We start from the raw sequence: 11,980 nt of genomic DNA, 5'->3' as shown, positions 1-11,980 counted from the left end.
TTGTATTTTCTGACAACTACAAAAAAATGTGCTCAAAATGCTTTATAAATTGCCACGAATTCACTATATTGTACCATAGTTTTTTTAACCCCTTACAATTTCTCCCACCCTACAATTTCACAATCAATACACATGCACTTTTTGCATGAAATCCTACTAAGTTGTGTGGATCCGTGACTTATTGTAGTTATTGTTGCTAAAATCTATGCATAGACTAAACTAAAATAAAACCACATGAAAATCTTCCGAGTCTGCAGTTTTTATTTCTCATTTATTTCTTATTTTTCTTTGATTGTCTTTCTCACCAGTATGCCATGTACTGACACTTTTTAGAGCCACAGCTGGCTAATAAATACAATGAAATGTTAAAACGCACAATTTGAAACAAAAATAGTCATCACAAAAAGAAGTGTATGTATGTCATGAGGTTTAACAGGGGCCACATCAGAGGAAAACAAAAAACAAAAACCTGCTGGCCGACGCGACGACAACGTGGGACCAAAAACAACAATATCACCTCAGTCATAAGAGAACATAAAAAGAAACTAAAATGTAAAAAGCTCTATCCAGTGCTTAGGATGTGTGAGGCGAGCAGGAGTTGGCCTGCCATGCGAGTGATGCTGAGGCTCAGCTTGTGAAGCTCGTCTTTATAATATTAATAGTAAAAAAAAAAAAAAAAAAAAAAAGCTCAACAAAAACAGAGGTAATGAGTGTAGAAAGTGGAAAGATGTTCAAAATGCCAAAAATAAAATAAAACCAGCATGACACCAGAAGAGGGAAAATAACGAGTGCTCAAATCGGGGTGCTTTACTGAGACCATGTCCATGTCAAACACTGCATCTATGTAGATTAATATAAATATTTATATTTACGATGAATTCTTGGCCTTTTGTCTACTGTAAACTATTTTATCATTTCCAAAATGACAGGAAAACAAAACCACAAAAAATCCTCTTCTACTTAGGTATCATGGTCAAAATTAGTCCACTTCACTATCAATCCATTATTTTACCTTTTCCTTCATTTATTTTTGTTGTTATGTTTCTCGTTTTCTGACTACAGTTACGTTAAGTGTTTAAAGAACTTTTTTAAACACTTTTTTAAATGGGGAAAATGTATTTTTTTTTAATACATGCATTCACAGTTATTTTTCTTTAATTTTACACTTCAAATTGTTGTTATTGTCTTTCCACAAAATGATTTACAGTTTTTGATTGGCTAAAAGGCCCTGACTGTTATAAGGAGAGGGAATTGCATGTGTGAAATTTAAACGGAAGTCCCCTTGACTGTCCTGGCCATTGTTGTTATTGTGTCTAGATTTTTTGGGGGGGAAAATTATTTTTCAGACACTACAGTTAACTGTCATTACCATTGTTGTAATTGTGACTTTCTTCAGGCTTCTGCTTAGCAGTGAGGACTAAGGGCTTTACCTCTTATTTAAATTTGAATTGCTGTTAATTTGAAAAGAGATTTGTTTGGGACACTACAGTCAGGATTTAAAAAACAACAACCCAGTATTAACATGTATGCTGTCAATGTCATCATTGATATGGTGTCTTTTCCTGAAAATTACTTCCTTTGAGCTTCTGATTGGCGAAAATGGCCTTACAGTTAAGACTAAGGGCTGAATTTGTTTTTAAACAGTAAAGCTGCAAAAAAAAAAAAAAAAAAAAAAATTTTTTTGGGTTTTTTTCTAAATAGCAGCTAAGACCATGGACAGTGTTCAAATAAAAACAGCACAGTTTTTCCCTCAATTGTTTTCCTTAATAAATTATTTCCAACTATACATGCTAGGTAAAAAAAAAAAAAAAGACCGGTACTACGTAATATATCGTTTTTTTAGAACACAAGTTTGGTGTAAGTCACATACCCTAGGCTGAGACAGTTAGAGATGTCCACCAGGCAAAATAATACATTTTTCGTACCAATGGAAAACAATTAGAAATACAGTGATGAGAAACTTTCTCATCTTACAGTAGCGCCATCACGCTGAATGAATTGTTACTGTTGTAAGAGCTAACAAGATGGCGTTTGGCCTCAAGGAATTCCGGGCAATGTGGTTCACCGAATCGGTGCCGAGAAGCTTAAACCTGTAAGACTTTTTTTGCAGCATTTGTGGAAGTTAAGACTACACAATACCGAGTGAATGTGAACGTAGGTTTGGCACATTTTGTGTAAAATCTGTAGCAATAACGATAAGAAGTAATATTATGTCATATGGGAATTGATTGACAGTTATAACAATTGACATCTCTCATCGTACAAAAACAAAACACATTCACAAGCTGGCACATCATACCTGAGCTGGGATATATCATATCATATCATATCATATCATGTAAGTATAATAATATTAATAATAATAATAACAACAATAAATTTGATGTGCTGTGTTTGTTTGAGACATGAATGTAAGACTGTAAGATTACAAGAGCTAAGATTCTTTTTTTGTTCTTTTTTTTTTTTTTTTTAATATTAAATCTTCTCAAATATCAAGGTGTGCCAGTCCAGAGTTTTTGTACAGGCACCCAACGGGCGGCCCGTCCGGCGAAAATCCAATCAAAATAAAACACAAAAAAGTAATAAAAACAGCAAGATCATCGAAAAATGCAAATAAAAAATGAAACGAGCTCACTCCTTTTAAAACACTTAAGACCAAATAGCTGCTGAAGAGACCATGCATGCTGGTTGCAACAAAACAAAACAATACAAAACAATGCGGTCACGTGATGCCGGAGTTGTCGCAGCTTCCGACCCCTTGTCGTTAAGGTTGTCCTCAAAAAAGTCATTTGAACGTATTTTGCGAGCGCGCTCAGTTGGCGCTGATGTCCTGCCGCGTCTCCTGCTCGCTGCTGTAGTCCGATTTGGGCTCGTCCTCGAAGTCGTCGTACATGTCCGTGTCGTCGTCGGCCGGCTCGGCCTTGACCATGTCATACCCGCTTTGGATGACGGGCGCGGCCGGTTCGGGGCTGGCCGAGTTGCTGGAGCAGTCCGAGGTCAGGTGGGGTGAGGGGGTGGTGGCCGTCGCCGTGGTGATGGTGCCCGGGTAGACATCCATGCCGCCCTCGTTGTTGCCCAGGGGATGCGGAGCCTGAGGCCTGTGGGATGCAATATGGAATGTGATTACAAGGGTATGTGTCATGTGATTGGTACAACATCAATGAATTAAACCTAACATCAAGATCAAGATTCCACAACACCTAATACAGTGGACCCCCGCATACTTGCGGTTCGGCACCTGCGGATTCATGTGGATTGCAGATATTTTTTTTGTTTCTTTTTTGGCGCTTTTTAAACACTGGCAGTTTAAAACCGTTTATTCAATCATGTTTGGGGTTTAAATTATTATTTTCTCCCAACGCAATTATAACGGCTGCCTGTTATTTGCAGATTTTTGTTATTCGTCGTCCGGCCTGGACAACATTTTTTGTCACGAGTTTAAAAAAAATAAAAAAATAACACTGTATTGTAGAAGAACATAATGAAACGTAATAAAATACGTAGAGTGTAAAGAAGTAAACTGGCTTTTTAACGTTGAATTACTGTACGTACTGCACTGTCTTATTCATGAGTTGGATGTGCACCTTTAAAGGGTGTGGCCTAATGAGTGGCCGGTTCGTCTGCGTGTGAGTGTCTTGGTGTGAATTTTGGTTTATAGCAGCTCCTTGTAAGTGGTCTCATTTCGCATGTCTATTTTCCCGTAAAATAAACAACCGAGCATTGGCGACTGTAGCTCTCTTTGCCCACGTGCGAGGGAATTACAGTACCTTCATTGCTTGTTTTTTTTGCTTTTTCCTACTTCACTTGAACGGTGTCGTATCTGAAGCCTCGCTTTTAACTCACATTTTTTTCTGGCAACACAAAGCAAAATATCGACTCAGCGGTGGCTCATAAAACTTGAAAAACTTGGAAGTTGAGGTACTCGCAAGTAAGGGTACCTACCACTTTATTTTATATGTGCTGTAATTTATGCAACGGCTCCTCTCGCCAGTTATTTATGGTAACTGCCACTGTGCGTTATAGAAATGAACACAGCGACTCGAAATAATCCAAATAGTCAATCAAATCCGTGGTACCCTCAGTCGTAATGTCATATCATATTTACATTATCTCTCCTTTTGCCAATATTCATAATAGCCGCCACGTTGCATCAACACAGCTACACATAATCCACAGTCAGGATAGTTACACAACAGTACTTTCATTTGACGAGCGCCCCAACTTGCGAGTTTGCGAACCATCGCTTGGTCAATTTTGAGCTTTGTGTTGTAAGCCAAAATTTGAGTTATGAGCCAGCGTCAGCTATACTGGCGCTTGAGTGAAATGAAAAAAAAAAAAAAAAGGATCAATTAAAGTACTATAAGGCAAGGTAAGGCAAATGTATTTGTGTAGCACAATTCAACAGCAGGGTGACTCAGTGCTTTACAGAGGTTTTAAAACAGAAGAACAGAAGAAAACAGTTGAAAAAACGCAATATACAAAATTATCAAAACTAATAATTTAGATGTTAAACAAAGAAAGAAAAAAGTTAAAAATACAATGAGTCAATACAAAAACCTACTTAAAAGCAATATTGAACAGGTGAGTTTTGAACCTTGGCTCCAGCACGCCCGCGACCCTAGTGAGGAGAAGCGGCTCAGAAATTGGATGGATGGATGGATTTAAATAAACTCAGTGTCTCAGCTGAGCTACAGTTTTCTGGGAGTTTGGGGGCATAAAAACTAAAAGCCGCCTCTCCATCTTCAGTTGCTCCAAGAGGAACGGTGAGCAGACCTGTCTCAGAAGACCTCAATGTTTTGGATGGTTCATACTCATGGAGGAGGTCTCTGATATTCATTATCCTCAACCGGTGTAGGGATCTGAGGACTGGACTGATGTGGTCTTGGTTTTAGTGAGGACTCTGTAATGCCCTCGCATGTTGGCAAGGAGAGCTACAGTTGCTGATGCACTGAGAGCTCAGACACTCACTCGCCCTAAAAGGCTCACATCCAACAGCGCTTACAGAAAAGAAAGTCCAATTTATAAAAAAAAAAAAAATCTCTTTAAATTCTCTTTTATTATGTTTCACTATATTATTATACAGCACGGTGCTTTTTGCCTTTACTTAAAACATGTCACAAAAACAACGACCACAATTTTTTGGAGGGATTAATTAAACATTATTTAAAGCTGTATGAACCTCCTCAGACTCTTAGTCATCTTTCCCACACTCCTATTGACCTCTACCATACACTTTTTATACTCTTAAACACCTTTAAACTCTTAAACATACAGTAGTGCGCAATGTACATTTTATTCCTTGTAATGTGTTTTGAAAATGATTTATTTGATTTGATTTTGTTTACAGTTTTGTTTGAAGCGAGGAAGTGTTTATTATACCACACAGAAATTACAGCACGCACTCAAAATTGTGCGAATGATACGATTATGGAAAAAGTCTGCGATGCACTGAATCCACAATAGGTTAACCGCGGTAGAGCAAGGGAACACTGTAATTTCAGAGGGCAAATTGATTTGACATATAAGTAAAATGAGTTAAAAACTTGCTCATGGAACGAATTACACTTGTAAGACGAGGCACTACTGTACAATGAAGTGATTTGTGCAACGAAGAGAAGTGGTGAGCTCGGCAATTTTCTCTCTTCTGTATCGTCAATTAGCGCCATTCAATCTGACACTTTCGATGTGTAACACTCTACTAAAAAAAAAAAACAACAACAACAGCTGTCTTGTCGGAGAGGGCGATTGGTTGGTCGGTCGGTCGGGTGGCGCGGCACTGATCGAAAGCGCAGGCCTCCTTCAATGACAGGCTTCTCTTTGCATTAGCTTGACCACACACACGCACGCACACACGCACGCACACACAGTCAATGTAGAATTCAAACATCTGCTTACATTTCATATTCCACCGCGTCTGTCTGCGTCCAATTCCAGCGGCCGCAAGCTCGCCTGCATTGTCCTCTTTTTAATAAATGACACGCTATTAAAAATGGCTCCCGTTGGAAGCCTTCTGCTAAATCCATCCGTGAGACGCTGACGGCTTTTAAATGTGTCCCGCGGCCTGGATTCCATTAGGACCATGCCACCGTTTTCTGCTTTTGTGGCACACGTGTCGTGTTCTTAACGGGGGGAAATAAGGAGCTCAGGGAATTCTGAGAAGTTTGTATTTCTACTCCAACAAATAGACCCAAGTTGAAATATTTCTTTTATCGTCGGATGTTACGAGCCAGGAAAAAGGCCTTGCGTCAAGAGCATTGTGACATTTCTGATTTTATATGCGCAGGCTGGATATACACAACATGTTGCAGCAATCACATGTCAGTGTCTGCTGGAACACAAAACTCTACGTAATGTAAGATCTGTGTCAGATCGGGCTGGGCAAGTACGTGGATCTACAAACATGGATGATGACAACATTGTGGAGTGACCACATCAGAGTCTGCTGGAAAGCTAAATTGTCGTTAAAGATGCCGTCTCCACGTAGCGTACAATCTTGTGCAATACTGCAGATCTAGTGAAACAAATATGTCGTGTCGCTATCTGGAACATAAACATGGACGCACACAACATTGTGGCCCGGCAAACTGTCAGAGTCAACTAGAACACTAATCTGCCACATTATGAATGATCCTCTTCAATACTACAGATTTGGTGGAACAAATAAGTTGCGTCCCTGCACGCAACTTAAAGATGGACGCACACAACAGTGCGGAGTGACTACATGTCAGAGTTCACTGGAATGCTAATTGTTGTTAAACACATCATCTCCACATAACGTATGATTCGAGGCAGTGTGGGAGGAAAGAAATTGTTTCACAGTGCCACAGGAAATAAAGGTGGAGGAACACAAGATTGTGGAGCAAAAACACATCAGCTTCTACTAAGAAGCTTAAACATCATTCAAGACACTGTCGTCGCATAATGTAAGATCATCTTAAATAGTGAAGACTGCACGGAAGAAATAAATTGCGTAGCAGCTCAGAACATAAAGATGGACACACCCAACATTGTGGAGCGCCCACTACTCTCTGCACTGACCCGACAAAGAACTGCCTCATCTCCTGACGGCGCGAGCGCATCATCTGCTTGTACTCGCCGATGCGCAGCTTCTTGCCGTCGATGATGCAGGTCCGCTTGGGTCGCGGCTTGTACTTGTAGTTGGGATATTTCTCCAGATGGATCTTGCTGAGGCGCGCTTGCTCCTCGTAGTACGGCTGCTTCTCCTGATTGGTCATCGCTTTCCAGCGGGAACCTGGGAAACACACAGCCGGAAGACCTCAGTGGCTCCAAGTCTCTGGGACCTTAGTTTCTTTTGCCTTTTCTATACAAAGTAACCACATGTGATTGTTGTCGTCTCTCGTGGGGAATTTTAAAGCCATGTGGTCATTGTGCTGTTTTTTTGTGAACAAAACTAGACCATGTACCATTGTTGTTGTCTTTTGCATTGAACTTTAAAGCTGTGTGGTCATAATTCTGCTTTTTGTAAACAATACTGTGGCACATGGGATCGTTGTCGTCTTTTGCATAGAATTTCTCATCACCGTTTTTTTTAAAACAAAACTAAGCTACCTGAGATTGTTGTTGCCCATTGTCATAGATTTGTAAAGCCATATGGTCACAGTATGACTTTTTGTAGACAAAACATAGCTGCCTGTGTTTGTAGTCGTTTTCATGGAATTTTAAAGCTACCTGTATGTGGTCATAGTGCTGCTTTTTGTAGACAAAACTATGTCACACGTTACTGTTGTTGTCTTTGCAAAGAATTTCAAAGCCGTGCGGTCACAGTGTTGCTTTTTTGAAACAAAACAGCGTGATCGTTCCTGATGTGTAATTTTAAAGTTGTATGTTCCCAGTATTGCTTTTTGCAAAAAAAAAAAGAAGAAGCAATTTGGGATTTTTGTTGTACACAAAACTACCCTACTTGTGATTGTTGCTGTGTTTGCATTAGAATTTAAAGCCATGTGGTCACAGTACTACTCTTTGTAGACACAACTACGCTACTAATGACTACGTTGTCAATTTTTGCGTGGCACTTTAAAAAAACGCGCGATCGTAGCTGTTAATAAGAGTGCGACGTCTTGGACCGGACGATCCCAAGGAGGGACGTTTATCGCACAGCCGCACAGTGCTCGTCGATGTTTATGACCAAGCGACCTCACACATTAACGCTGCCGGTAAAAAAAAGTGAGAAGAGTCCAGCTGTGTTATGATGTCAGACAGACATGCATTGTACACATAGACAAACAGCGTTTACTGCGGTTCTAAACAGCCTTCTGCTCAAATGATGACCTCCTAGTTCACAACTACAGAATCGTTTTTGCAAAAAATAAAATCAGGCATATGCATGTGTACTGTATAGGTGTGTAGTTGTAGTTGGTCACATGACAGTTTTAGGACCTGGGACTAAAACTAGTGAAATACTCACTGTAAGTAACAAAAACTATTGTTGCCTGTTTAGTACATTTGATTGACACAAGATTATTACATTTGGATTCATGGATTATGTTTTTTTTTTTTTTTTAATATCAAATTGGGAAACAGAGAATGGCAACATGCAAGGTTTGTAACTCAAAAATAAGAGAGACAATAACTACGACATCAAACTTTGTCCATCACTACAAAATCCACAAAGACAGCTAAGAAACGTACGGTATCTCAATTTCACAGTTTAGCTAACTGATAACCAGTCAAACATACATTTTTTTCTTTTTTTTTTTTTTACCAGAATCCTTCCACATTTCTCAACCGATCTAAACCGTTCCAACATCAAACAATTCAGTCCATTCAGGACACCTTAGGAACTTTTTATAAGTTCCCAAATTCCCACTGTTTTCCACATTTTATCCAAATTTATGCGGACGCTTTTCATTTTCTTAAGTCTGTTTTTTAATAAAATCCTTCCACATTTCTCGACCGAGTTAAACCGTTCCAACTTCAAACTGTTTAGCTCATTGGGCACATCTACATAACCATTTTTCACTTTGCCCAAATTCCTATTGCACATTTTTCAAAACAGAATTCCCAAATGAATGCAAAACATTTCCAAAAAAATATCCAATCCTTTTGCATTTCTCAACTACTCACAACCATTTGTTTTCCATTCTCAGGTTACTATTTTGCTGTATGTTAGCATCGCTACTCACCATTTAAGCAATTCTCATTAGCAATAGCATAGAAATACAGTGCGAGATGTAAAATCGTCATTGCTCGCACTGATTTTAGCAATTGTCTTGATAATACAGTATTTTAAAAGTTTACGATTCTCACATTCAACATTTCACTTCATTCTGCAGCATTTCAGTTCAGCGTCAGCGCTTCAGCGTTCACACGCAATTTCTGCTCAAGTCACATTCGCTCGTTGTATACAAAGGAATTCCAGCAAAACCCATAAAACACCACTAGATGACAGTATTGCCTACATGTTTACTGCCTATATGACATGTCTGTCAAATGCGTAATTTTACTTTTTTTTTAGTTTTATTCTAGAGATGATTTACTCTTGATGGCAGTAACAGAAAGTCAAAATGTCACATAATACATTGTCTGTATAGTTAATAACAATACCACATGCTCACCTAGAATTTTGCTGATGTTGGAGTTGTGCATGTCCGGGAAGGTCTGTAAGATCTTCCTGCGCTCGTCCTTGGCCCAAACCATGAAGGCGTTCATGGGCCTCTTGATATGCGGCTCGGTGTTGCTCCTGCCACGTGCTTCCCGGAACACGCGAGCCTCCGCGATGTTGCTTCCTGTAAAGAAGAAATGCAACATTTTGTATTCTTTTTAGAAATAAGATACAGTGATCACTTACAGTCCTACGCTATAGCTAGTCTTGGGCCTGTTCTGATCTATACCGTGAAATTTGGTCGGCGTGTCTATCATGAGTAGACCAACGGAAAATCTTAACGGCAAGCTTTCGTGACAACGGAATTACATTTCGGCCTTGCTGGAATAATAAAAACAAAATGTTCAAGAGGCTAAAATGTTGACATTGAAACGTTCTGTTTAGCTCTGGTTTGCTGAGCTTCACAATAAATATTTGCACTGGTTGAATACCTGAATGTGACACTGTGATGCTCTTTGTAGCTTTACAGCTACAATGGGACACCAACCTTATAAGGCTCCACTTTGACACATTTTCAGCATTGGAACATACACTTACCTTTTTTGGTCAAAAGTGCAAACGAGTTACTTACGAGTATTTTATACTATTTACTGTATATTTAATACAGAGCAATGTTTTGATTGTAAGAATGGATTTAACAGCTTCGTCTTATAATCGTTTGTGTGTTCCTGTCAGCTTTGGGGTCAAGGGGCAAAGAGCCATCAGCGCCGCTCTAGATGGTCATTCATTGGTAGGTTATGATTGAGTCCTACAAACTGTACTAGTACAAGAGGTGGAAAAAATACTCACACTCTGTACTTACGGTAAGTAGAAGTACAGATGCGTGTGGTAAAAGTAGAAGTACTGATTCGACTCCTTAAGTTAGACTACACAGTCTTATAGCAACATCTTGCTTCTCTAAATCTGTTGCTAGAGTTTTGTTAATATTCCATGGTTCATCTTCCTCCATGTCACTGCTGTCCCTGTTTTTGTTTGTTTGTTTTTTAAAAAACTTTGCAGAACCGATGATGCGGCACGTAATGTAGCAGAACAGAGCAGAACTCGGCGGTAGCTCACCGTCCAGATCCTCCGGCCTGGTCAGGTCGATGACTCGATGCACCATCTTCCCAGCATCCTCCCCGAGCTTGCCCAGGTGGTGGCTCAGCGTTTCGTAGTGCAGACGCTCCTGCAGAACCACGAACAAAAAAAAAAAAAAAAAGGAAGAACTTAACTTGGTTTGAAACCATGGGCCAAAAATGCTAGTGATTTCTCCAATGTCACTCAAACAACACATTGTTAGCCTAATAGCATAATTGCATTGCAAGTCATTTGTAATTTACTGTCACAATATCAATAAACATACCAATGTGCTTGCTAAAAAAAAATCTGTTTTCTTTATGTTTGTGTAGATTGTCTGCTATCCAGGTCATGGTGGCCCGCAAAGGTTGAATCGAGACCACTGGGTTTTTTTGTTTTTGTTGTACAAAAACGTCCAAAAAATACTTATGTAATTATGCTATTAGCATAATGATATGAGCTCGGAAAGCAAGCCCAATAGGATACATTATGGTCGTCTCCCACCATGCATTTCTAGTGTTCCAATTAAAGATGCACCATTCCAACTTTTTTCAAGTACAAGTACTTACATTTGAATACTCACTAATATCGAGTACCGATACTTGATAATGCCATCACGTCTTGCAATTATAAAATATAGAACATGCTTAAGAGGAACGTGTCACGACTGACATTTTAACATCCGACTGCATGTTTTTGTAACAGTCTTGCCACGTTACGTAGCCCGTAGCACAAGGCATTTCAGTTAGTGGTGTCTCGGTCTGATCACTAGGGGGCACTAGATACAGTAGATAAGAGACAGGGAAGAAATAAAATATGAAGAAGAATGTAGAGTGGCAGACATCAACACTGAATGTGATGTTATCTGTCTGTCAACGAGCAAATAAAATGAGTAAAAATATAAGACTAATTCTTGAGAATGCCACAAGTCATACAGGACAACTGGAGTGATACTTGATCACACAATGGCTTACTTCTCTTTACTCGATGTGCCGTACGGAGCGGAGCTGAATGGGCGACCGCGCTGGAAACTCGGTGGTTGCCGGAAGGGTCGCGGGGTGGCCGCCTAACTCGCCGGCCAAGACCAGCTTGATTTGCAGTCGGCTAAAATCATTGTCATCCGTGTTTTGACTAGTTAAAATTTTTGTTCATAAAATAGGAAATCTATGGCTCTGGAAACAATGAAGAGACCAAAGAATACTGGCATGTCTATGGTATTTTGGCCATTTCTCATTTTCTGCAAATAAATGCTCCAAATGACAATATTTGTATTTGGAATTAGGGAGTTATGTTGTCAGTAGT

At 39.5% G+C, this 11,980-nt stretch overlaps 1 protein-coding gene across 3 annotated transcripts in view; it reads right to left on the bottom strand.

Annotated features, from left to right (window-relative positions):
• Positions 1-692: 692 nt before the first annotated feature.
• LOC133403368 (transcription factor SOX-6-like) overlaps positions 693-11,980 on the bottom strand; it is a 111,141-nt gene continuing 99,853 nt past the window's right edge. For all 3 annotated transcript variants that reach the window (XM_061678326.1, XM_061678327.1, XM_061678328.1), the window contains 4 exons: positions 10,679-10,787; positions 9,576-9,746; positions 7,039-7,252; positions 693-3,098 (listed from right to left, as the gene is read on the bottom strand). In XM_061678326.1, the coding sequence (XP_061534310.1) occupies positions 2,813-3,098; positions 7,039-7,252; positions 9,576-9,746; positions 10,679-10,787 (780 nt within the window). In that variant the 3' untranslated portion in view covers positions 693-2,812. The remainder of the gene's footprint in view (positions 3,099-7,038; positions 7,253-9,575; positions 9,747-10,678; positions 10,788-11,980) is intronic.

This window comes from Phycodurus eques, chromosome 5 (genome assembly GCF_024500275.1).
Source record: "Phycodurus eques isolate BA_2022a chromosome 5, UOR_Pequ_1.1, whole genome shotgun sequence".
NCBI classification, from domain to species: Eukaryota; Metazoa; Chordata; class Actinopteri; order Syngnathiformes; family Syngnathidae; genus Phycodurus; species Phycodurus eques.
This window is presented reverse-complemented; position numbering and strand designations above follow the sequence as displayed.